The following is a 27,381-nucleotide window of genomic DNA, read 5'->3' on the forward strand; positions in this document are numbered from 1 at the left end:
GGTTCCAGTTTCTTCATATCCTTACCAACACTTGTTATTATCTGTTTGTTATTGTTTTGATAGTAGCCATCCTTATGGGTGTGAGGTGATATCTCATGTTGTTTTGACTTTCAGTTCAGGGATGATTAGTGATGTTGAACATCTTTTTGTATACCTGTCAGCCATGTGAGATATTTCTCCAAAGACATTTCTCTGGAGAAATGTCTATTCAAGTCCCTTGCCCATTTTTAAATTAGGTTGATTTTTTAATTGATGAGTTTATAGGAATTGTTTGTATAATATGAATATTAACCCTTTATCAGACATATGATTTGCAGATATTTTCTTCCATTTCATAGGAATGTTTGTGTCCTCTGATTTTAAGTTCATTGTAGTCCTATTTGTCAACTTTTTTCTCTTGTTGCCTGTGGTTTTGGTGTCACATCTAAGAAATCATTGCCATATCTAATGTAATGAAGCTTTTCCTCTGCATTTTCTTCTAGGAGTTTTATACTTTTAGGTCTTTAATCTGTTGCCTGTGGATGTCCAGTTTCTCCAGCATTCCTTAAAGAGACTGTTCTTTCCTCACTGAGTGGTCTTGGCACCTTGTTGAAAGTCATTGACCATATACACAAGGGTTTACTTCTGGGCTGTCTTATCTATTCTGCTGGTCTAGTTGTCTGTCTTTATGCCAGTACCACACTATTTTGATTACTGTTGCATTGTATTATGTTTTGAAATCAGGAAGTGTGAGTCCTCAAACTTTGTTTTTTTGTTTTTAAATTTTTCATAAATTCCAAAATGAGTAATTTTATTAATATCTAGTGGGAAGTCACTGTGTTATATATCCTTTGGAAAGATTGTCATAATCAAGTGAAAATAGAATGTTGAGCAATTTCTGAGTGTATCTGGGCATTTGAGATAATTTACCTAGTTTCAAATGCAAATTTTGCTTCTACCATAAATTATACAGATTGGCTACTACATTATCCAGTTTTACAAAATAATTGCATCTGCCTGCCTCTGTAGACTTGTTCTCTATGTTAGTATTTTTGTTATAGAAAATTTATGTTGTATATACGAAAAAAAGAAAATCACTTGAATTCCTACAATCTAGAAATAGTCACTGTTAATATTCAGTGTATAATATACTTGCAAACTTTTTTCATTGCAAATATATACATATAACTTTTTTTTTTTTTTTTTGAGATGGAGTTTCACTCTTGTTGCCGAGGCTGGAGTGCAATGATGCAATCTTGGCTCACTCCAACCTCTGTCTCCCAGGTTCATGCCATTCTCCTGCCTCAGCCTCCCGAATAGCTGGGATTACAAGTGCCCACCACCACGCCCAGCTAATTTTTTGTATTTTTAGTAGAGATGAGGTTTCACCATATTGGCCAGGCTGGTCTTGAACTCCTGACCTCAGGTGATCCACCTGCCTCAGCCTCCCAAAGTGCTGGAATTACAGGCGTGAGCCGCTGTGCCTACCTACACGTAACTATTTTTATATGTATTGGTAAGCAATCTGAGAAAATTGATAGAAAAGTGCGTGCCTGCATGAAATAGAATTATATGTATTCCTTTGTTTTCACTTAATGATATTTCATGAATTTTTAAAAATGTGTATGGTAGGTCTTCATCATCATTTTTAAAGACCATCTGGCATTCCATTGGGTCTACCGTGATTGGTTATTTCTATTGGTGGACATTGGGATTGTGCCTAATTAGCTTTTTTTTTTGTTTTATAAACAATGTTGTGATTGTATTCTTGCACAAACATCTTTACCCAGTTGATTATTTCTTTAGGATGAGTTTCTAAATAGGAAATTACTAGATAAGAAATGTAAACTATTTTATTGAGTTCTAGTGACACATTGCTAAATTGCCCTCCTAAAAGCGGCAATTTATGTTCCCACAGACAGTATATACATATACCTATTGGCCTACACCCACACCAGCACTTTCCCCATTTTCTAAGTAAAAAATGATATATTTTCATTTTAACGTGAACGTACTTGATTGATAATGAAGTTAAACATTTTCATCTTAAATTTCTTTTAAAAAATTTAGTTGCATCATGCTTTTCAGTTTATGAAATTTTAAATTATGAAACATTCTTCTTTTGGGAATGAAAGTTCTTTGCTTATTTTCAATTTTAGTGTTCATTTTCACCATCATGATTTTAAGTTTTACTTTATAGACTGAAAGTATAGACAATACTGTAATTAGGACAATTTTTCAATCTTTGACCATTATCTATATTGACAATGCTATATTTATTTATTTTTGCCCTTCAGATGTCTTTAAAATCTGTGTGTGTATGTGTGTGATTGCTGGTAATCTCTTCCACTCTGACTCCTGGTTTCTTGTTGCCTAGAAAGACATTCCCATATCAAGATTGTATGAGGATTTCCCTACATTTTTCCATTGCTTTTATGGTTGCTTGGTTTTTTGGTGTCTGACTTCCAAATGCTAAAAACTAGTTCTGTATTCATTTATAAGGTGTTTTGTAGTTTAAGTTTCAATAGAAATGCCAGAGACCACTGCCTTTTTATCCCCCCATCTGCACCCCCACCCCAATATGGAAGAAGTGCACCGAGAAGCGTCTGCACAATTATGTTTAGGGGAGTTTGGTATTTCCTAAGTGTTCACTGCTTCCTGTCCAAAAATGTGTCTTCCTAAGATACTATTATTTACGCCTCTGTGTACTTTGAACCATAGGACTGGTAATGGAGACTGCTGGTAATTGATGACCACAACGGTAAGCTTAGATGAAAGAACTAACAAGGAGTATTTTCCTCTCTCTTCTAGATTTTATAGGAAGACAAAACTTGTTGGCTTTCAAGACATGGAGTGTGTGCCTTGTGGAGACCCTCCTCCTCCTTACGAACCACACTGTGAGTGAACACGACACAGGCAGAGCCAAGGCCTGTGAAAAAGTTTAAATCTGTAAACCTTTCTTCTCTGGCAGATGGAGCCAAGTCTGTCTCTCCTGTAGGGTGTACAGCGTGTCCTCTTTTATCAGGCTTCTAGCCGGACAGAGAGCCCCTTTGTTGTGTGCCTCAGTCAGCAAACCGGGCCCAGGGGTTTGAATGTCGAAGTGGAGTGCAGACATGTCGCCACTGCTCTGCTCCATTTGAAGCCTTCCCTGGCATCCTGAGTCTGGAATTCAGGCGACTGTGATTAAGCAGGCAGCCCACATCCTCACTCGCAGGTCTTCCTGCCCTGGCCCCATGAATTCCTGGGTTTTCCTTTCCTAGTCCCCAGACAGGACTGTGGTGGCATCTCTGCCTTCCCAGAAAAGTTCCTCTGTCTGAGTCACCTGCCCTCACTGTGTGTCACTAAATGGAACTTAGTTCACTTCATCCATTCCTTCTTTTTTCTCATTTAACAAACAAATGAGAAAAGAGAACTCATTGCATGCTGGGGATACAACTGTACGTGAAAAAATTGTGCCTTTTCCTCTTTATGTGAACATTAGTTACTCCTTTTGACTATGTATTTTGTGTAGATATAAAAAGTATTTGTTTCAAGTTATCAACCAGCATCAATTTTGAATAGGAAGAAGAGTGACCTCTCACTCATTTTAATCCTAAACACAAACCAGGCCAATAAAAACCCACAGGAAGGGAACCAGTGAGTGGCCCCTATGTGGCAGCGCATGCTTGTCTGTGCCACAGCAGGGCTCAGGAGAGCCACACTTCACGGCTCAGGGGAGAGCGAAGGGCAGGAGGGAGGACGGAGGAGGCTTCTTTATCCCACACACAGGTCGCTCATGCCTTTCTGGGGAGCATGGTTTTGATGGCATTTCCAATGCATGGGCTGTGTCCTCTTGCTTCTTGCTATGGTAAAAGTCCCCACTGAACTAATTGAAAGTTAGTGCGTCATTTGATAAGGTCACACAGTGCTTCTCTTTCCAAGAGTGTCATGGAATTTTGCAGTCCGTATTAGTGTGTCCTTTACCAAAATGCATTACTTTCTATTCTTCCTTTGAAGTGATAGAAAAGCGAAAGACATTGGAAGACTTTCTTTTATAGAAAATGTATATTGATCCTCATTTTTATAATAGGTAAACATTCACCAAATAATTCATCGCAAATAACAAATGCAATATTGAATGCCTGTTATCAGGCACAATGCACATGCTTTACTTGTTTTGTTTTACCTAATTTTCTCAATAATCCTATCATCTGTCCAAATTTGTCAATGAGAACACTAGTCCAGAGAGGTCAGTCCCATTCCATTGTTGGCTGCTAAGTGCCAGAGACAGTATTCAAATTCCAGTCCAATTCTTTCCACCACAATCTACTGTCTCCCTAAGCTCCCTAAGGAAAACTAAGCTATCTCATCTTTCCTATACATTGACTCTTTCTCATATAGTTTTCTTCAATATTAATCACTTAAAGAAAACGCTAAAAATCTAGCATGTAAGAGACACTGGAGGAGTGTCTTTATGCCACTACACATCCCATCGAAGGACAAGCCCTCTTGCCAGTTTAACATGCAGTGACCTGGGCTTGCCTGTGGGTCAACCCAGCCATCATTCTGTCAGGAAGCTGAGTTAAAATCATGCACTGCAGCCCAGACTGCTGCACAGAAATTCTGTGAAGGCAGTATTGCCACTTTAGAGTCAGAAAGTCTGAGGGTTTTTTTCCCGTCGATTTATTGGATTTATATTTAATACAATCAAGTCAAAACTCTGAGGCTTTAGGATTTTCTGCCTTCGAGGTTCTGGCTAAGCTCAGATATCACAAGTATCACAAATTTGCCTTTGAAGGTAGATCTCACATGTAACTTTTAGTGCCTTGTGAAGTTCTTAGTAATTTAGTGTTGTGTGAAGTCCCTAGTATTTTAAAAAGAAAATTAACCAGTATATATATATGTGTGTGTGTGTGTGTGTTTCTTCATATATGAAACTTTTTAGAAAGCAAGGACAAATAAGCTATTCGTCAAAGTAAAAATTGCAGTGTGCACAGCTGATAGTCTTTCAAATCACAAAGCAAGACAGGCTGGTCGTCTTCAGTGAGCAGGAGTCCTTATCTTAGTAAAAGAAAGTTTGCTGCCTTTGGCACAGTTCTTGGCAGTAATTCCAGAACACAACTGATCTCCTCAAAAGAGATTTTGGAGTCTTTTGGGAAAATTTTGTAAGGCGCCTTATGTTTTCATTTCTTCCACTTTGGGCTTTTTTTTTTAAGCTCGTCCACAAAGAGCTGCTGCTTCAGTGATTTTTTTCTTCCCCCCCCACCGAGGCATTCCTGTGCTACTTAGACTGTCAGCTAGACTCTCAGCTAGAAGAAAGTGACACTTCTCAAGCTAACATAAGAAATGGGGTTTGTTTCAAGGACATGCCTGGTAGTGGGAGAGGCAAGAACTCTCTGGAAGCAGGAGTAGCCCTCCTTGGGGGTCCCAGGTGGCCCGGAGTCTGATGGCACACCGCGCTTCTGCAGAAGGAGACTCTGCGTGCTGCATGCTACAGCTGCTCTCAGGGTCTGCAGGGCTGTCTGTCCTAACCTAATGGGTCTCTTCGCTCTGGATTTCCCATTTCTGTCAGCTGCCCCAGGGACCACCCCAGTACCACACCCGTCTGTGGCCTGTGTGTGGCCAGCACTCACCTCCCTGAGGGCTAGGTCTCCCCTTGTGAAATGGAGTGGTACCTGCCTGCTGTGGTTGTGTTGCCAGCAGGGTTGGATTCACATCTTGGCTGCGCTTTGTACTGATGGTGTAACCTTGGGCAAATAGTCTCCCCTCTTTGAACCTCTGTTGACTCTGGAAAATGCCCAAGTCTGCAGATTTTGGATAGAACTAAATGAACGAGTAGTCCAGCAACATGATACCTGCCCTGGGGCAAGCTCGGGAATGACTGTCTAACTGCTGGCCTGCCTTCTTTCAAACCATGACCCTGCCTGTCAGGGCCGTGCCCTGACCCAGATGTGCTCTTCGGAGGGTCTGCTGCTTTGGAGTTGTCCCGGTCGGGGAGGATCTCATGGTGCATCTGGCTCTGATGTTTGTCTTCTGGGGCTTCATCTCCCCTGGTGGGTGAGCACTGAAGGGTACCAGAAAGTGGGTGCCATGAAGTTTTGTGCCTGAGAACCTCAGATGGGGGCCAGGTGCTGTGGCTCACGCCTGTAATCTTAGTACTTTGGGAGGCTGAGGTGGGAGGATCACTTGAGCCCAGGAGTTTAAGACCAGCCTGGGCAACATAGTGAGACACCATCTCCACAAAAAATAAAAAATTAGCTAGGGATGGTGGTGTGTGCCTTTGGTCCTAGCTACTTGGGAGGCTGGGGTGGGAGGACTGCTTGAGCCCAGGAGGTTGAGGCAGCAGTGAGCTGTGATTGTGCCACTGCACTCCAGTCTGAACAACAGAGTGAGACCCTGTCTCAAAAAACAACAATTGAAAAAAAAAAGAAAAGGTAAAAAAGCAGCAGCTCAGATGGCTACACCGGGAGGCTGAAGGCTGAAGAGACCCGAGTTAGGCCAGTCTCTCCCCTCTCTATCTTGATCTGAGGCCTCCGGCCCCACCCCCACCAGATGAACTATAAGCCCCGCCTCCCCGATAACAATGGATTTGTGATGATAATCCTCCCATAGCCCCTCTCTCTGGGCACTAATAGCATTAATGTGTGACACTGACTGGCTGGGCATGGATTTCAGGGTTGATGAGTGACACTCCTGTAAATTGCAGATAAATAAAAAGACACCCATTACATAGAAATGCCTGCTGCAGCGTTGTTCCCCCAAGTAACTTCAGTCCCTAATCACCTGTGCCCACTTAGAGCTTCAAGGAGAAATAGAGAAAAACACACAAGAAAGTTTAGAACCGTATCCTGCCTTCAGTCTGATAAGAAATGCAGATTTAGTATGATTTCTTTTAGCAATGTTTACTTAATTTGGAACAAATACTGTGGTTGAAACAAATGGTTTTGAAAAAATTCAAAGCGGTTTTCACCAGAGTACAACTTTATTTAAGTATGTTTAACCTAGATGTTTGCGTTGTTCTCAGGGGTTTTGTAAGACAAGCCACGTGATCCTGGAGAGATAAGGGATCAGATAATCACTGTGGGGGAGAAAGGAAAGCCAGAGCTGGGCCGACCTGCAACTCTTAGGCATTGCATGGGCTTCATACTCTTAGAAGACAGCAAGCAGTTGTTTGCACCAATAAGTAATAAATCACATTCTTAAAAGTTTATTATTTTCCAAAGGAAGTTTAAAATATACTTTAAATAACAAAGGCAATTTCAAAATAGACTTTTAAAAGACGTATTTGCTCATTAAAGATAATTTTTAACATTTAGTAGAAAAAAGCCAGTGGTGGAAGGGAACCCCAGTAGTCCCCTAAACAAAGCATTTGCAGCACTGATCATTACAAAAACAAAGACAGCATTCTAACGGTTTTCTTTTCAGCCTTTTTTCTATCTATGCCACTGATTTTGAAAAGATGGGCGTAATTACACTGGACATACTATTTTGGATTCTTTTGCTACTTCGGATATACTTTTTTCATATAATGACTTGTTTGGGTAAAGAGTCACACAGGTGTGTGGCCTACAGTTGGACTTCTGAGGCTGTCCCTAGTCCACATGACACTGCTGTCCCCTTCTGTGCGAGCTGTCATGCCTTATTCATGCACGAACCATGGATGCCCATGAGTGTATTTCTGTGTCCGAAGGTTCTCATCTCTTTGTCTCTTGACATTCAGGGTTAAATTATTTTAAAGTAAGGGTGCCTGGTAAGTAAGAGAACCTCTTTTAAACCAAACAAAAACAAATTGAAAAGGAAATAAATTGGGAGCATTTTGAAATCGATACAGGTTTTCTTTAAAGGAGAAGGGAGAGGAGGGAATCTGGGAGGGAGAGGGAGAAGCAGCAAGTCCCTTGTGTTGAATTCCAAGTTGACTTCAGCTCTTTCCTGAGTATTTCAGCCAAACCATGGAGTTAAGAAGCCAGTTCTTGGTATCCTCTTCATCCTGGGCACTGAAACATTCACTGAATCTGATCAGAGTAAATGACTGCGTAATGAGACGCAGATGAGATACAGATAATCCAAAAGCATTTTCCATTTGCTGGGAACGTTATGTGATTTTTACTCTATGTGTGGATGGTTTTTTGTTTCTGCAGTGGAGTTGTTTGTGATGAGTTTGCTAATACTTAACGGCCGCCTTTTCCAAGAGGACTTCCTGGGGCCTCTGCATGACAGGCCCACAAAGCCAGTGTGTAGAGGACTAATTAAGGGCTCCATTTACTGAGGGTTTGCAAGTCAGCTGTGGTCCTCAGACCAAGACTCCTAAGTGTCCAGCCAGGGGATCACTGGCACAGCTGCTCTTAAGGGGCCTTGCTTTGGGTATTGTTTCAGGAACAGATAACTGCTACTATGCGTTTTAAATGAGTATCTGAGGCAGCAGAGAAGGGGTGCTTCTTATAGGCAAGTCTTAAATATTAAGCTCTGTACTGCCAAACAGAACTTTCAGGGCGGGGAATAGGAAGACAATGAGATCAAAGGAAAGCCCATGGTTTGTGGAAGACAGATGACCCAACCAGGCCTTCCTGGGAGGTTCAAAGCAGGGATTCCCTCCATTGTTCACTCATTTATGATTGGTTTAAGTTACTGTTGCTCCTTCTCCCCTTCATCCCATCGTCTAGAGTTCCTTGGTTTTCTTTACTCTATCTCTTTCTTTTTGTCAATAACATGAGATTTCATTATTTCACTGAAAATAATCTAAAATAGTAGTAGTCAAAGGTTGCTTATGTGGAAACCAAATAAACACAGCTGAAAACTTAAAGCAGGTCTCTCCACACAGTCCCAGCTGTATAGCTCTATCAAGAGGACACCTTTTAATCACTCCCTTGGAACTCATTTATTTTTTGTTGCAAGCATTACTGTACCAAACCAAACCAGCCATGCTGGAGAGGATTAGAAGAGAGAGGAGAAGCTAATCGAGGCAGCCAGAGGTGAAAGCGCAGCCTGCAGGGAGGAGTCAGAAACTCACAAAAAGCAGCATGAAGAACTCCAAACACATTGTCATTTGATGCCTTTTAGTGTAGAGCAAACAAACCTTTTCATCCTAATGACTGACCCCTGAGGTTTTCTCTCTAATTCCCCTAAGTATGATAATTACAGTTCTTATGATCATTCTGAACCCCAAAAAGGAGTGCAGGGATGATCACATTACATTTGTTGACATAGTTTTTTTTTTTTTCGAGACAGTCTCACTCTGTTAGCCCAGGCTAGAGTGCAGTGGTGCAATCACCACAGATCACTGCAGCCTGGACTTCACAGGCTCCAGCGATCCTCCCACCTCAGCCTCCTGAGTAGCTGGGCCCACAGATGCATGCCAGCATGCCTGACTAGTTTTTGTGTTTTCAGTAGAGCTGAGGTTGAATTCCTGAGCTCAAGTGATTCACGTGCCTCAGCTTCCCAAAATTCTGGGATTATAGGCAGGAGCCACCACACCTGACCATGAAGTCTTTTTCAAGGAAGCAGAAAACTGTTGTAATTCATTTAAAAATGATTTACATCAAAAATGACCCTCTCAAGGTTATTTGCTGATGGAGGTAAACAATTGTTTTCTGAAAATATGTTGAAAATTTGTTACAGCAAACTCATTTTCTGAGGATGTTCAAAACAATAGCTGGGGCCAGGCACGGTGGCTCATGCCTGTAATCCCAGCACTTTGGGAGGCCAAGGTGGGTGGATCACCTGAGGTCAGAAGTCTGAGACCAGCCTGGCCAACATGACGAAACCCTGTCACTATTAAAAATACAATTATTAGCTGGGCGTGGTGGCAGGCACGTATGATCCCAGCTACTCAGGAGGCTGAGGCAGGAGAATCACTTGAACCCAGGAGGCAGAGGTTGCAGTGAGCCGAGATCGTGCCATTGCACTCCAGCCTAGGTGACAAGCCAAACTCCATCTCAAAAAATAAAATAAAATAAAAAATAAAACAAAACAAAAAATGATAGCTGAGCAGTTTAAATGTCTTGGCCTGTTTAGAGAAAAAAAAAATGCACCATAAATGTAATTGGTTTATATGATTATTTAGTTATTTCAAGCATTTATTCTCCAGATATGTCTCCATAGCCCTAGTTTCATTAAAGTTAAAGAAATCAGCAAATTCTTTAAAAAGTTTCGTTAACACATGTGCCCTACATTCATTCTTGTCTCCCAAGAAATGTCCTTTTTCTCAAACTGAAACCTTTCAAATTTAGCAATTTTTTCCCATAAAGTTGCTAAATATTTGTAAGTCATTGACTTTGTCTGTTATCAGTAAAAACGGAAAAGTCGAATGCCTTGACTGAATGTGTTGACAGCACCCCTTGAATCTGGAGCTGCTCTTGAAAAAGTCTCTGTGTGCCTGAACGTTTGATGGGGCCTTCTGAGAACAGTAGCAGTTGATTATTACCTAGTCACCAATAAATCTCATTTATCTGGCTTTTATCTTCAGTCTCTGTTAGACATTTAAAACCATCGAGCTGGCTTAAATATTTACTCGCAATAAACAGGTTGTGATTTGTTAAAGGGCATCACTAAATTAAATGAATTTCAGATTAAGTACAGTTGATATTTTAAAATAATCAAACCCAGCAGGACTGTTTCATTAAGTTGTGGGCTTAGTGAAATAAAGTTATATTTGCTTCATTCTCTGTCAAGAGACCAACGGGTTAGTGAAACAGTCCGTTTGTGGCTACACACATGGATCCGCGATTTGTGTGTGTCCCCATCAAATGCTTAAAAGAAATGTGAGCTTGTGGAGGAAAGCAGACTCATGATTGATGCCAAACCTGTAGTGGATATCCTCAAAGTTCAGGCCCTATCACTCCTTTTCGTAGAGGGGATTTACCCTCTTGAGGTGGCATGTGAGGGCCTGCACCGTGCGGGGAGACAGCTGTCGGGTTCACCTTCTGAGGAAGACCAGGGGATGTGACCTTAACCAACGGATTGGGATAGTTTTGTCTTTACACTTGGGTGTCTAGCCACTTCCTAGGGGTTTACTTGAGTAACATCATTTTGAGAAGGGAATAAAGAAGTTCCAGAGTAGTATGAAATAGCAAGTATTTTTATTTTATTTATTTATTTATTTATTTTGAGACGGAGTCTTGCTCTGTGGCCCGGGCTGGAGTGCAGTGGCCGGATCTCAGCTCACTGCAAGCTCCGCCTCCCGGGTTCACGCCATTCTCCTGCCTCAGCCTCCCGAGTAGCTGGGACTACAGGCGACCGCACCTCGCCCGGCTAGTTTTTTGTATTTTTTAGTAGAGACGGGGTTTCACCGTGTTAGCCAGGATGGTCTCGATCTCCTGACCTTGTGATCCGCCCGTCTCGGCCTCCCAAAGTGCTGGGATTACAGACGTGAGCCACCGCGCCCGGCCGCAAGTATTTCTTGAATCCGAAACGTACCAGGCGTTTCATCTGCATTTCTCGGCCTGCCCTTCACATAACGGTCCATGGTGTGTGTTTCCTTAAAGCCCTCGTTCCACAGGACACGGTGACATGGAGGGGAGACGAGTCCTACCTCAGGCCTTCCTGGCAGCACAGACAGGCCAGGCTCCATACTGCCTCTCCACGTAAACTCCGAGCGACAGGATTAAGAGAGTTTTAAAATAATTTATAAATTAAGAAAAATTCTGAAATGATAAATAAAATGTAATTGAGTCATCCCACTTGAAAAAAATGGGTAAAATACCTCAAAGTTTGAAAAGGGCATTAGAAAGTTAAAAATGGAAGCGCGAAGTCAAATTTCAAACAGGAATTAATTAGTTTAGAAGATAACATCCCACTTTGGGTTTTTAAAACATTATTATTTTTTGAGACGGAGCCTCACTCTGTCGCCCAGGCTGGAGTGCAGTGGTGTGATCTCGGCTCACTACAACCTCTGCCTCCCAGGTTCAAGCGATTCTTCTGCCTCAGCCTCCCAGGTAGCTGGGATTACAGGTGCGTGCCACCATGCCTGGCTGATTTTTGTATTTTTAGTAGAGACGAGGTTTCACCATGTTGGCCAGGCTGGGCTCAAATTTCTGACCTCAAGTGATCCACCCGCCTTGGCCTCCCAAAGTGCTGGGATTACAGGTGTGAGCCACGGAGCCTGGTCTACAACATTATTTTAATTGCTTCATTTATGATTTCGATTATCTCAGAGAAAATATTTTAAGTATTCATGAGAGTTTTATCTATTGTAAGTCATGCAGCAGTTTTCTTCATTAAATATTTAAAAAACATTTTTTCTTGATAATTATAATTTTAAAAGGAAGTTTAACTTTCAAAATAATTTTGAACTTTACTGAAATATAATGTATATACAAGAAGATGCATCCATTTTAAATGTAAAATTTAGTGAGTTTTGATGGATGTATAACTTGTGTAATCTTTTAGCCCATCATGATACAGAACATTTCTGTCACCCTCCCATAAGGAAAGTGACGATTTTTAAACATTGGTCTTGGAGTGGCCTCAGAGGGGTCCCTTAGTGAGCTGTCTCGAGGATATGGTTTAGGCATCTTTTTGCTCTGTTGCTTTTGTAAAATGTGTGCATGTGTATGTTAGTGTTTCCTGTCCTTGCTTCATTCTCTGTCAAGAGACCAACAGGTTATGTTATGAAATTTTCTCTTTAAATGATTTTCTGAAAAATCTTCAGTATTGAACTTTCTCAAATGAAATAAATTCCTGAAAATGTTGCCAGGGGTCGAAGGAGGCATGGTTTTCTTCGAAAGGAGAAAACTGCTTTTAAAATTCTTGATATTGGACTGTTTAACACAGGAAACATGTCAGGGAGTCTGTCTTGGGTGCAGAATACGAGTCTAGACATTAACGAAGTGCTGCAGAAAGACATCTCTCCCACGTTGTAAATGATCTGCTCGTCATCTCCTTTAGGGACAGCTATCTTGAATGCTAAGATGTCCCTACCACTGATGAGGACACTGGGGCTGCCCTGGTGAGAACCATAGGCCAACTTCCCAGTTCTCAGGGAGTTAAGATTCTGAGGCTGCAGGGCAGAGGTATTATTTACAATAAGGTGCTGAGGGAAGGTTTATTAAGGTGACCCTGGGACAGGGCCCTGAAAGAGGGGAGGAGGCAGAGACACCCACAGCAGAGGCCACAGCTGGTGACTGAGTCGATGGGTGTATCGGATAGGGCTCCTGGGCGGTTGTGAAGATAGATTGAACTCCCCTCGGACTGCTGTTGGAAATAGAGTTGAGGGGAGCAAGGGAGGAAGCAGGAACTCGCTCTCCTAGTTCAGCAGAGCATTTTTAGCTGGCACAGAAAACGCATGTGCTTTGAGAAATAGTGTGGCTTTTCACCCCTTTCTCAAGAGTTGGTTATTAGTTTATTTAACTAATTCAATGTATTTAATTTAAATAAATCTTATGTATTTACTAGTTATGTGTTAATAATACTATAATATTAGTTATGTTTTGTTTGCCTCTTCGGATATTCAATGAAAATTAGAGTTGTATTTTTTCCTAAACCCAAGTGAAACACATATTTGAACGAGGTTAACTTAAGCTTTTATATTCTGCCGTAAGCTTTGACATTATCATGAGTGTTTTCTATGATTTTAGGCCCGGGGGACACAGATAAAGGCCTGAAAAATAAAATCAGGGTAAGCTCTCTCTGATTATCAATTTTCTCATAACGATCTCAGTTGATATCCCAAGACTAATGCAAACCCATCAACTCGATGTTTTTCATGGAAGCTCATTTAGGCTTCGCTGTGAAGAAGGCTTGATTTTGAGTCCTAACGCTTAATTTTCAGACACATTATTTAACTTTTCTTCATCCCCATTTCTTAAAATGAAGATGCTAGTAATTATAAAAGAGGCAGTAGTGCCGGGTGTGAGTCCTGAATCGCCTTCCTGTTCCAAGTCTCAAGAAAAACACTCTCTTTCTAACCTAACCTGGAGTTTTTGTGCTTTGCGCCAAGTCCTGTCAAATGTAAAGTTATAAATGAATTAATAGCCATATCAATTCTGCTGGCATAGAAAAGAGCAGGAAACACTGTCTAAATCCAGATTTTCTTTTCAGTCTAGACTCAAACCACCATACCAAACTGTGCGCAGATACACATTTTTTTCTTAATTGGAAGTTAATGGGTGGAAATAATTTGAGTTTCATCATCTGAGAATAATTTCACAGATAACTTCTTCAAATAGTGCAGCGAGGTAAGTAAGAGTTATCCACTGATGACAGGGAAGGCAGCCTCACAGGATCAGGGTCCGCAGGCTACCACCTGCCTGTCTCCACATGGCCTTCTCCAAATGAGAGGGGAAATGGACACTCCCTGTTTTCTTTCACAGGGACTGGAGGCCTGAGCCCAAAATGGAGCCTGGCACTCAAAGGGTTAAGGAGAGTCTGTGGTGAAACTGGGAGGGCAGAGGCCCAAGTTTCTGGTCTCTGTTGGATTCCCAGATGGCAGCCCCAGATGAAGCACAACTATTTTTGAGCTTGCGCTCCCTCAGCACAGATGTTCAAGGCCATAATAATGTGTTTCTTTGATGGTGTCTTCTGTTTCTTGGTGCAGAAGTTTAAAAGCTTCATTGTTTCATCAGTCAGATAAACACAGCAAGACCTTATGGGTCGGCAGAATATTAAAAAGAAAAACATCCTTGCCGGTAGGGAAGGTTCCTTTACTTTCTCATGTTTGTGAGACACTGTAGGTAATCTGCTGCCATTGTGCGGCTTTTAATTGTTTTCAATGTTAGTGATGGTATTTATGGTACTTAACGTACAAAACAGCTGTACTTACAATCCAGCAAGTGCCAAAGAGGAACGTGAAGCAGTGAGCTGCTCTGGCATACTGGGGTGCCTTCCCTCAGCCCCGCAGTTAGGGCCAGGTGCAGAGGCCTGGGGTGCTCCTCTCTGCCTTGCCAGCCCCTCCCCGTGGTCATTGCTTTTCCGGTCTTCTATTCTTTTACTCAAAGACAGGCGTGATCATATTCGGCCTAGTCCCTCCTGGTGGGCAGCAGGTCTCTAGGCCAAGTGATCTGGAAGCAAGATGAAAAGAGGAGAAACCAAGTTTGGTTGAGGAACTGACCAAATCTCAGCTGCGGTGGCGGTCAGCCCCTGTAGCAGCTCCCTCCCTGACTTCCTCCCTTCTGCTGATGCCTCTGGGTCCCCGGTTTGCTTCAGGATCCCTCTTGCTGCCTTAGTTTACCCCGCACCTCTGAACCATCCTCCTGACCCCTTTGCTCCCTCAGCCTCCCATCATGCTGCGGGGTCCTGTCCCTGGGCTGCCAGGTGCCCTTCGGTCCTGTTTTCCTTGAGTTTTACTGCCACATCATGCCAACATTTCTGCTGGTCTATTGGGTAATTAATACACATGCACATCATAGAGTGGAAAACTCTTTATGTCTGTATCTTGTCCATCTGTAATTTGCTTTTGTCCTGTTGAGAAGAAATAAGAGCTGTTTAGTTCAATTCAACAATTAATTTTTATTTTCTGGATGGAAACATTCACATTTTATACTAATAAATAAAAACCAGTCAAATTTAAGGAAATTCTAAGGCCAGGTGTGGTGGCTTACACCTGTAATCCCAGCACTTTGGGAGGCTGAGGAGGGTGGATCACTTTAGGTTAGAAGTTCGAGACCAGCCTTGCCAACATGGTGAAACCCTATCTCTACTAAAAATACAAAAATTAGCTGAGCATGGTGGTGTGGGCCTGTAATTCCAGCTACTCAGGAGGTTGAGACGGGAGAATCGCTTGAACCTGGGAGGCAGTGGTTGCAGTGAGCCCAGATCATGCCACTGCACTCTAGCCTAGAAAACAGAGCAAGGCTCCATCTCAAAAAATAATTAAAAAAAAGATTAAATTCTTTAGCACTTCCTGTTGATCATAGAGCCAAGAATGAGTTGGTAACCACTCAGTTTCGGTGCTCTTGGGTGACCGCAGGCATGGGGTACACCAATTCATATAGCCCCATAGCAGGTGTCCTTGGGGACACCAATTCATGACATAGCTCCCTTCCTTTGCCTCCCCTCAGGAGCCCTGCTGTGCACAGCTAGAGCCACATGCCAAGGGGATTTGTCCCACCCTTTCCCTGGAGTCCCCCACCAGTGTTAGGAGCAGACTATCAAAGATGATAGCTCTTGGAGTTCATGCTTGGTGCTTCTTCCCTAGGTAGCTCCCCAGCCAGTACCACCTGGCACAAACCAGACAGGCGCCCCGGAAGATTTGGCCAGCAGGGCAGTGGTCTGCGTGCCCTGGCCCGGCCCTGGAGGGTGCGGGTGATAGCAAGAACTGAGGCAGTGGTGGGAGAGAGGGCGAGAAGGAGAGAGCCCAGAGGATTTGGAAAGACCATTTCCAAGCACTGCACATGGCTGGATTTGAAAGGATATGCTAAAATTGTTCTTTATTTTTCTAGCAATTGAAATACAAAGGACTTCTTACTGCAGTCAGAACGAATGATGATACTGTGGGGTTTGGCTTAGGAACAAAACAAAACTCTGTTGACACGAGCACAATGCTCTGTGCTCAGGTTAGTAAGGACCATCAACTCACTTTATAGCCTCGGGCAGCACTGACACCTGACTAAGACACTGTAGTGCTGTCAAGCCAAGCAATGAAGATGTTCTGGGTGGTGCTGACCTGCAAGAGAAAGGGGTTTGGCTGCCCGAGAGGCTCTGTTATAAAACATGCTGTGGGAGGCCGTTTGTGTAGCTGGAGGAAGTTCACAATGGAAAATAATGGTCTTGATTGATCAGGGAACCAGTCCCATATCTACACACTCCAAATAGAGACTTGGTGACTTCTAGCTTACTTTTAAAAATCAGTTTTAGTAACCAAACAGGATACTAATAGAGGTCAGAAAATGTAGCTAGCTGTGTTAATGAGAATGATTAGAAACTGCCAGATTTCTATGTAACTTCATGCTGCCAGCTTATCACCAAGTAAGTGCTATGACAACCTTCCTCGACTACTAACTGGCACCCAGCTTGAGTGAGAGTGTGATTCTCTCTAGTTAAAACTAATACAGTCAAAGAGAGGGAAGGCACCAGATGAGTTGATCTTTCTGGTTATAAACGCTAGGCTGGGCCAGGTGGCTTTCTGTCTTCTTTCTCCTGACCACCTCTCTCCTACACCTTCTCCTCTCAAGTAAGCCTCTGTCTTCCCATGCTGGCAAACTGCATGCCCAAGATGTTCATGCGAGCACCACCAATCCATTCTTTGAATGAATTAAATCAAATTGGCTTGTCTACAAAGATAATTCTCATATGCTCCTCTCACCACCCTTTTTTTCCTGCCATAATTTTGCAGTAAATGAGGGAGACCATTTGAACGTTGATAGTAGAACTAGAAAACATAGGTCCAAGGAAATACAGGTTTCTTCTCTGCCTTTTTTTTTTTTTTTTTCAGGTTCATTTCTGTCAATCTCCTTTCCTTCAGTGCCTCTTTTCTTGCATGTATGTATCTTAAATATGTGATGTTATTTTTTCTTAATGTTCATTAATGTTGCTATATTCTTGTTGCTACATAGTTAATAAGTCCAAACCCAGGTCTTAGTGCCCAAGCAGCTAGGGAGGAAATAGTCATACTGTTTTAGTTCATGTAATAAAGGCCTCCGGGAAAGATTTTGGAATCTTTGTACAAAAATTACGCTCAGTTATGGTACTATCAGCTGTGTCTCGCCTGTGCAGAATTCTCTAATGATCTATTGAAGGAAAATCTTATAAATACAGATCCTGGGCTTGTTTTCCATATCCCTTGAGTGAGAACATTTACCATGATGACTTCTTTAAAACTTTGGCAGGAGGCATCTCAGCTATGTATTCTGAGAGCTGTCTTATGTAATTGACAAATAATTAAATGTTTTCTTATTTGCGGATGAAGGATTTTCTTTTTTGGCAAGCGATGGAGTCTGGCTCTGTCACTCAGGCTGAAGTGCAGTGATGCAATCTCAGCTCAATACAACCTCTGCCTCCCGGATTCAAGCATTTCTCCTGCAGCTTCCCAAGTAGCTGGGATTACAAGCATGCACCACCACACCCGGCTAACTTTTTGTATTTAAGTGGAGATGGGATTTCACCATGTTGGCCAGGCTGGTCTTGAACTCCTGACCTCAAGTGATCCACTCGCCTCAGCCTCCCAAAGTGCTGGGATTACAGGTGTGAACCACTGCGCCTGGCCAGGATTTTCTTAGTAATGACTTTACCATTTCATTAACGATATTCCTTGAGTTTAATTATTTTGCTAATTGTTGCTTATTGTTATGTAACATTGCTTGATGTTACCAGTGAAGAAATGGTTTTGGTGAAGTCCTTTGAGATCCTTAGATAAATGTACAGATGCTGCTTGACCTACGACAGGGCAACATCCACATACATTTGTCGCAGATTGAAGATATAAGTCAAAAATGTTAGTACGCATAATCTAACGAAGAGCATCACTTACCCTAGCCTACTATAAATGTGCTCAGAACACTTATATTAGCCTATACTTGGGCAAAATCATCTAACATAAAGCCTATTTTATTAGAATGTTGAAAATCCCATGTAACTTACTGAATACTGTATCATACACTGTCAAACTTGCAATGGTTTTACATCATTGTAAAGTCAACAAATCTTAGATTGAACCATCATAAGTCGAGGATTATCTGTAACAGTGTCCATGCCTTTATAAGAAAGAGGTCTAAACTTCTGGAACAGATTATTTTGGTTTGTTTTTAATCATTAATTCTCCTCCTTAACTTTAGTACTTGAGGGCTATGGGGACACACTCATCAACAATTAGTTGCAAGTCACTCATTCCATCACGTTTTCAAAGGCCTATCCACTATATAGGTGATTTCAGTTAAGAGACAGTCCAGATTCTGACACAATCATTATAATGTCTTTTTTTTTTTTTTTTTTTTTTTTTGAGACAGAGGTCTGGCTTCTGCCTCGCCCAGGCTGGAGTGCAGGTGGCCGCGATCTCGGCTCACTGCAAGCTCCGCCCTCCCGGGTTCACGCCATTCTCCTGCCTCAGGGGCCGCCCGCAGTAGCTGTGACTACAGGGCGGCCCGCCATCTCGCCCGGCCTAATATTTTGTATTTTTTAGTAGAGACGGGGTTTCACCGTGTTAGCCAGGATGGTCTCGATCTCCTGACCTCGTGATCCGCCCGTCTCGGCCTCCCAAAGTGCTGGGATTACAGGCTTGAGCCACCGCGCCCGGCCTATAATGTCTTGATTCTGAATAATAATTGGAGAAAGCATAACTAACACTTATGGCAGTTTACTGTGTGCCAGGTTCCATGCTAACCCTTTATGTGCGGTACTTCATTCAGCTCTCACAAAAATCCTGTGAAGTACATATTGTTATTTCTTGGTTTGACCAGTAAGGAAACTGAGGCAAGAGGCTGTCATTTGCTGGTGGTTACACAGCTAGTACACGCAAAGCCAGGGGGTGAACCCAGACTGTTGGCTGCAAAGCTGTTAACCATTACTATGCAGCATCTTCCCGTAAGTTTTAAAGCCAGGAAAGAGGGAAGGAAAGAGGGATGATGGCCTGTTGATGTGCTTGTTATCACACATGGACCAGTGGAGGGAAGCTCTATGTAAATCTTTTTAAAAATTTAAACTATGATCACTCAGAATCTGAGTGCTTAAATTTATCAATAAGCAATGCTTCCAGTTTTTTGTCAGTGTATATTTACCCCAGAGCTCCAGCAAAAAAATCAGGTTAGGTCTTTGGAATAGATGTGTTTCCAGTTTACTCCTCATTGAGCAAAATCAGGTTCATGTAAGCACAACTTTAATGTGTGTTCACAGGCACATGAAAATTTACCACATCAATTCTGCTAATGCAGTTTTTTCATACATATATTCATTTATCTAGACAGTGCTGCCATTTTCTGCTTCCTCAGTAGGTGTAATTAAAAGCAACTATTCTTTGTAATTAATATGTTGATGTTGCATTCTTATCTTTAACCCTTTGATCCAGAGTAATGTTCTGTCAGTACCAAACTAATAACAATAAACTTATCTCTCTCTCTGAGAAGAGATTTTAAGCCACTGGCTATTACCTAAGATTTTCCAAGAGCAGAGATAAAGTAGCATCTAAGAACTGATAGAGTAAGAAGTTGTTATTTAAAGAAGTTTCTACTCTTCTAATAGCATACCTCTTCTGTTTTATAAATTCAGCAACATGTTTTGATGAAAGCTGTTGTGAATGCAGTGGAGAGCTTTGATTCACATAATTGCAAGATTTGGACCTTTCTGCCTATAATTCAGAAGATAAAAATGGGATAATGCAAACCATTTGGGAACATTAGCTGTCATTCTGTCTCTTTGAATACCGTGTAAAAGGGAGTAATATTTATTAATAATCTAAAGGAAACTTTTTAAAGTGACTCTTGTAAGAACTTGAGAATTAAAATAAATGTGAGAGGAACCAAGTGCTTTAAATTTCAGAACAGATATAAACATCTCCTGCAGTTTCACGAAGGACATTTCACATTTTCTTCCTGGTTTTCTTCCAACACACAGTAACAGGCTGAGGATGGCAATAAAACGATGATGGGCAGGCAGCCAGAGGAAAGCAGAAATAGTTAAATCAGAATTGCCGGATGGCGAAAAGGTGCGAAGATCCTCCGTGGGGTATCTCCAGGGCGAGTCCTGCTCTGTGTGGTTCTAAATAACTAAATCACCTCCACCCCTCAGTGCCCCAGTTGAGATCCCATCAGTGCCATTGTCATGTGCATTTGTTTTGTTCCAGGGATAGTCTTTCATCTCTTACATTTCACTTTACTGACCCTGGCTCACAGCACTTAGACACAAGTTCATACAGCAATCTAAGTGGGAAAAAAAGATATAAAAGTTTACCTCTTAGGGGTGAGTTCTGCTCACAATGAAAGCATAGTTATGAATCATCAGTATTAATAGTAAGACAGAGACAGCTTGGGGCCGCCTTAGGGTTCTGCCTTGATTCACTTACATTTTAAATCACAAAAGGGCTGATAATTAGGGCAGTGCCTACCAAGGGAACTTAAAAGAAGAGTCAAGCTCAGAAGTTCTGTATTTATAAACCAGTGTTCCAGCACTGCTCACCATAGGGAAAAAGCTTGCATAGCTGTGCTGGTTTTGATGTGCCCTCAGTTTGATACGGTTTCGCTATGTCCTCACTCAAATCTCGTCTTGTAGTTCCCATAATCTCCACATGTTGTGGGAGGGACCCAGTGGGAGATAATTGAATCATGGGGGCAGTTGCTTTCATCCTGTTCTCGTGATAATAAGTTCGTTCTCTCAAGATCTGATGGTTTTATCAGGGGCTTTTCCCCCTTTGCTTGGCATCTCTCCTTGCTGCCACCATGTGAAGGATGCTTGCTTCCCCTTCCAGCATGATTGTAAGTTTCCTGAGGCCTCCCCAGCCATGCTGAACTGTGAGTTAATTAAACGTCTTTTCTTTTTAAATTACCCAGTCTCAGATTTGTCTTTATTAGCCTCATGAGAACAGACTAATACACAGTTCAAAAAAGAAACCCATTGAAAACGATATCAGGCACTAGCTTGGAAACTCAGCCCTCAGCATATTTGAGGACTGTGGTCTGACATGATGAACCTTTGCTTCTACTTTGTGCAGCAGAACTGCGGTGAGCTGTCCTAAACACAGATGGTAGGAAATAGGCTGGCCTGTATGTCTGCCAGTCTCAGATGCTGGTGAGCAGAGGTATCAACCCCCTGTGTATCTATATATATTTGGGTGAAGCTCCAGAAGTAACATAAGAATGATTCCTTAGGAAAAAGATGCAAATCCTAGTGTGATCCTTCTGTGATCCTCTATTCGCAGAATAATACTTTCTTACTCTAAACAACCCACTTCAGTAACAGATCACCAGGACTCTTAATTCCACTGAGCTCTGCTCCTCTTACTTTGTGACATCACATTTTCAAATCACATTTTGGTTTCATTTTAGCTCAGAATCATTCGATAATAAATTTGTAAGGGGCTACAATGGGCAGGGTCACTGATTTTTTAAAAATCACCCATCTTTTTCTTCAGAATGTACAAATTTGTTTTCTGTAACTAATCTCTAAAATAAAATATCCTGATGTAGCCTACCTTTTTTTTGAGACAGAGTCTCACTCTGTTGCCCAGGCTGGAGTGCAGTGGTGTGATCTCAGCTCACCACAACCTCCGCTGCCTGGGTTCAAGGGATTCTCGAACCTCAGCCTCCTGAGTAGCTGGGATCACAGGTGTGCGCCACCATGCCCAGCTAATTTTTGCATTTGTAGTAGAGATGGGTTTTCGCCATGTTGACCAGGCTGGTCTCAAACTCCTGGCATCAAGTAATCTGCCTGCCCTGGGCTCCCAGGATGCTGGGATTACAGGTGTGAGCCACTGCGCCTGGCCTGTTGTAGCCAACTTATTTAAGAATCAGAAGAACTCATCTTGCAAAGCCTTGGCTTATTTATGTCTTTCTTGAATTATGTTCTTTATACTTGCTTGTTTTCTCCTTATCTCAGAGGCTGACTCCTCCTCTATCTGACTTCCTAATTTCAAAGCCTACCTGCATTTTGCCCTAGGTCCTCTTTACACTGTACATACATAGGTGATCTGATCAGTTCCTGGCTTTGGACGTTATCTATGCACTGATGCTTTTTGAATTTATATCTCCAGCTACAATCTCTTTTCTGCCTCAGTTTTGTATGTCCAGCTGCTGGCTTAAGAGATCGACATGGATAAATAGGTATCTCAAACTTAGCAATTAAAATGTTTTATACCTCCTTCCTCCCTCTAGCAAACCCATGGTCCCTCAACACTTCACCATCTCCATAAATTAGCAGACAGCACCTAATTCACCCAGTGGTTTACTGTAAAACCGAGGCATCATCCTTGATTCTGCCTTTCCTTGCACCTGACTCACAGTCCATCAGTGTATGCAAATACTCTTAGAACAACAGTTCTCAAATCAAGCCAACTGACAATACCTCCATGACTGTAATCTTTTTTTTTTTTTTTTTTTTTTTTTTGAGACGGAGTCTCGCTCTGTCGCCCAGGCTGGAGTGCAGTGGCCGGATCTCAGCTCACTGCAAGCTCCGCCTCCCGGGTCCACGCCATTCTCCTGCCTCAGCCTCCCGAGTAGCTGGGACTACAGGCGCCGCCATCTCGCCCGGCTAATTTTTTGTATTTTTTAAGTAGAGACAGGGTTTCACTGTGTTAGCCAGGATGGTCTCGACCTCCTGACCTTGTGATCCGCCCGCCTCGGCCTCCCAAAGTGCTGGGATTACAGGCTTGAGCCACCGCGCCCGGCCGACTGTAATCTTAACCCAAGCCATCACCATCACCATCTGGACCAGTGTGGCACCCCCAGGCCTGCACTTTCTCTCTTTCCCTCCCCGGTCAGCGGCCAGTGATCTTTCTGAAGTGGAAGGCAGAACCTGCCGCCCTCCACCCTGAGCTCCCCCAACCACTTCCTATTAGCTTTCTTTTTAATTGTGGGAAAACATATATCACATAAAATTAGCCACTTCAGCCTTTTTTTAAGTGTACAAATCAGTGATACTAATAACATTCATGATATTGTGCAGCCATCAGCGCTAAGCTACTTCCATATCTCTTTCACCACCCCAGACAGAAGCTCCACACCCATTAAACAAACGCTCACTGTGCCTCCCTTGTCCTACCCCTGGTAATTTATAATATACTTTCTGTCTCTATGAATTTGCCAGTTCTAGGTATCTCTTATAAGTGGAATTAAATTAATATTTGTCCTTTTGTGTCTGGCTGATTTCATTTAGCCTAATGTTTTCAAGACTCATTCATGTTGTGGTATATATCAAGTTTTCTTTCCTTTTGAAGGCTGAATAATATTCCACTGTATGTCTGTGCTACATTTTGTTATCCACCCATCTGCTGATGGACGACTGGATTGTTTCCACCTTTTGGCTATAGTGAATAATGCTGCTATGAAGATATACAAATATCTGATTCCTCATTTTCCGTTCCTTGGGGTATATGCCCAGGAGTGAAACTGCTGGGCTGTATGGTAACTCTGTGTTTGACGTTTAGAGGACTGCCAAATTGTATCCCACAGCAGCTGCACCAGTTTACATTCTCACCAGTAACAGTCATACATTTTCACACGGGTCCCAATTTCTCCACGTCTCCACCAAAACTTGTTATTTTCTATTTTTTAAATTATAGCCATCCTAATGGGTATGAAGTGGTATCTTATTATGTCTGGATTTATATTTCCCTAATTATTAATGGCGAGCATCTTTTCATGTGCTAATTGGCCATTAGTATGTCTTTGGGTAAATGTCTCTATTCAAATCCTTTTTCTGCTTTTAAATTTGTTTGTTTTTGTTGTTGAGTTGTAGGAGCTCTTTATATATTCTGTATATTAAATCCTTACCAGATAAATGAATTGCTAATACTTTCTTCTACTCTGTGGGCTGTCATTTCATGTCCCTGATGGTGTCCTTTAAAGCACGAAAGTTTTTAATTTTTATAAAGTCCAATGTATCGATTGTTTTCTTCTGTTTCCTTTGCTTTTGGTGTACACTTAAGAAACCATTCCAAGCCCAAGGTCATGAAGATTTTCCTCTATGTCTTTTTCTAAGAATATTTATTTATTTATGTCTTTATTTAGAGATGGCGTCTCGCTGTGTCACCCAGGCTGGAGTGCAGTGGTGTGATCTTGGCTCACTGTAACCTTGAACTCCTGAGCTCAAATGATCCTCCTGTCTCAGCCTCCCAAGTAGCTGGGACTACAGGTGACACCACCATGCTCAGCATGGAACCTTCTCCAGGATAGACCACCTGTTAAGTCACAAAACACGTGTCCATAAGTTTGAGAAGACAGAAATCATACAAAGTAGCTTTTCCAATCATAAAGGAATAAAATTAGAAATTTTAGCTCAGAAATTTTAGTTTCAGCTCTTGATCTATTTTTAGTCAACTTTTAAATGTGGTGCGAGGTAGTCTTCAACTTCATTCTTTTGCAGGTGGACATCCAGGTTTCCTAACACCATTTTTTGAACAGGCTTCCCTTTCCCCATTGAATGGTATTGGCACTCATATAAAAAAATCAGTTGACCATAAATGTATGGGTTTACTTCAGGACTGTCGATTCTGTTCCAGTGGTCTATATGTCTGTCATTATTCTAGTACTACCCCCGGTTTTTTTGTGGTTGTTTTTTGTTTTTGTTTTTTAATGTAGCTTTTGTAGGAAGGTTTGAAATTGGGAAATGTGAGTGCTCCATCTTTGTTCTTTTGTAAGATTATTTTGACTGTTTCAGGGTTCCTTGAAATTCCATATGACTTTTAGGTTCCTTGAAATTTCATGTGAATTTTAGGATAGGCCTTTTCACTTCTGTAAAAAATACCATTGAATTTTGACAGAAATTGCATTGAATCTGCATATCACTTTGGGTAGTATTGTCATCTTAACAATAGTAAGTTTTCCAGTCTATGAACATGGAAGGCACTTCCATATATTTTGGTCTTCTTTAATTTCTTTCAACAGTGTTTGATAGTTTTGAGTGTACAAGTCTCGTACCTCCTTCGTTAAATTTATTCTTAAATATTTTAGTCTTTTTGATATTTTGTAAATGGAATTATTTTCTTAATCTCCTTCAGTTGTTCATGGCTAGAGTATAAAATAGAGCTGATTTTACATGTTGATTTTGTATCCTGCAATGTTGCTGAATTCATTTATTAGTTCTAACAGTTTTTTGTGGGATCCTTACTGTTTTCAACATGTGAGATAATGTCTTCTACAAAAAGAGGTAGTTTCGCTTCTTCCTTCCCAATTTGGATGCTTTTCTTTCTTTTTCTTCATTTCTCTGGCTAGGAGTTCCAGTACCATATTAAGTAGATTTGGTAAACGTGGGTATCCTTGTCTTCTTGATCTTGGGGGAAAGTAAGTGTTCAGTTCAGTCTTTCATCACTGAATGTGATGTTAGCTGTGAATTTTTAATATATGTCCTTTATCATGTTAAAGAAGTTTCCTAGTTCATTGAGTAAGTTTTTATCATGAAAGAGTGTTGGATATTGTCAAAGGCTTTATCAGCATAAATAATTTTGTCATGTATTTTTCCCCTTCATTTTATTATTGCTTATTGTATTGACTGACTTTTGCATGGTTAACTACCATTGCCTTCCTGGGATAAATCCCACTTGGTCGTGGTGTATAATCTTTTAATATGCTGCTGAATTCAGTTTGCTACTATTTTGTTGGTAATGTTTGTCTCTATATTTATAAAGGATCTTGAGCTGTAGTGTTTTTCCTCATAGCACCTCTATCTGGCTTTGGTATGCAGCAATGCTAGCCTTGTAGAATGAGTTAAAAGTGTTCTCCCCTCTTCATTTTTTGGGATGAGTTTGAGAAGTATTGGAGTTAATTCTTCTTTAAGTGTTTGGTTGAATTCACCAGTAAAGCTGTCTGGTTGTGGGCTTTTCTTTTTCAGGAAGTATTTGATTACCGATTCAATCTCTTCGGTTATATAGATCAATTCAGATTTTCTGTTTCTTCTTGTATCAATTTTGTTAGTTTATGTGTTTCTAGGAATTTTTCCATTTTATCTAATTTGTCCAATTTGTTGGCATATGACTATTTATAGTATTTTCTTATCCTTTTTATTTCTGTAAAGACTTTAGTAATATTCTCTTTCATTTCTGAATTTAGTAATTTGACTATTCTCTCTGATTTTCTTAGTCTAAAGTTTTGTTGATTTTATTGGTCTTTTCAAAAAGTCAACTTTTGGTTTTATTTTTTCCATTATTTTCCTATTCTCTATTTCATTGATCTCTGCCCTAGTCCGTCTTACTTCCTTTCATTTGCTACCTTTTGGCTTAGTTTGTTTTTTTTCCATAATGTTTTAAAGTGGAAGGTAAAGTTATTGACTTTAGATCTTGCTTCTTTTTTAATGTAGGAATTTATTGATACAAATTTCCCTCTGAGCCCTGCTTTTGCTGTATTCCATAGTTTTGCTATGTTGTGTTTTTACTTTTATTCACCTCAAAGTATTTTCTAATTTTCTTTGTGATTTTTTCTTTGACCCATTGATTATTTAAGATTGTATTGTTGAATTTTCAAATATTGTGACTTTTTCAGTTTTCATTCTCTCGTTGATTTCTAATTTTATTCCTTTATGATTGGAAAAGCTACTTTGTATGATTTCTGTCTTCTCAAACTTATGGACACTTGTTTTGTGACTTAACAGGTGGTCTATCCTGGAGAAGGTTCCATGTACACACGAGGAGAATGTGTATTCTGATGCTGAGTACCTCCTGTCATTCTTAGAATAGAATCCAGACTTCTCACAGTCGCTGTAAATCCCTACAGGAATTGACCCCAACCAGCTCTTCTGGCATAAAATCCCTCCATTCTTCCCCTAGCTCTTGCTTAGGAGGTATTTTTGACTGACTTATTAATTAACATAATCTTTAGTTTAATGGCAGTAATGTATCTTTTGATAGCATGTGAAACA

General features: G+C 41.2%; 1 protein-coding gene across 5 annotated transcripts in view; it reads left to right on the forward strand.

The window, feature by feature from the left end:
• The window catches only part of TNFRSF19 (TNF receptor superfamily member 19), a 105,461-nt gene that overhangs the window by 51,977 nt on the left and 26,103 nt on the right, over positions 1-27,381 (forward strand). For all 5 annotated transcript variants that reach the window (XM_017874492.1, XM_017874494.1, XM_017874493.1 and 2 more), the window contains one exon: positions 2,791-2,876. In XM_017874492.1, the coding sequence (XP_017729981.1) occupies positions 2,791-2,876 (86 nt within the window). The remainder of the gene's footprint in view (positions 1-2,790; positions 2,877-27,381) is intronic.

The sequence above is a fragment of the Rhinopithecus bieti genome, unplaced genomic scaffold (assembly GCF_001698545.2).
Source record: "Rhinopithecus bieti isolate Rb0 unplaced genomic scaffold, ASM169854v2 scaffold_8350, whole genome shotgun sequence".
Classification (NCBI taxonomy): domain Eukaryota; kingdom Metazoa; phylum Chordata; class Mammalia; order Primates; family Cercopithecidae; genus Rhinopithecus; species Rhinopithecus bieti.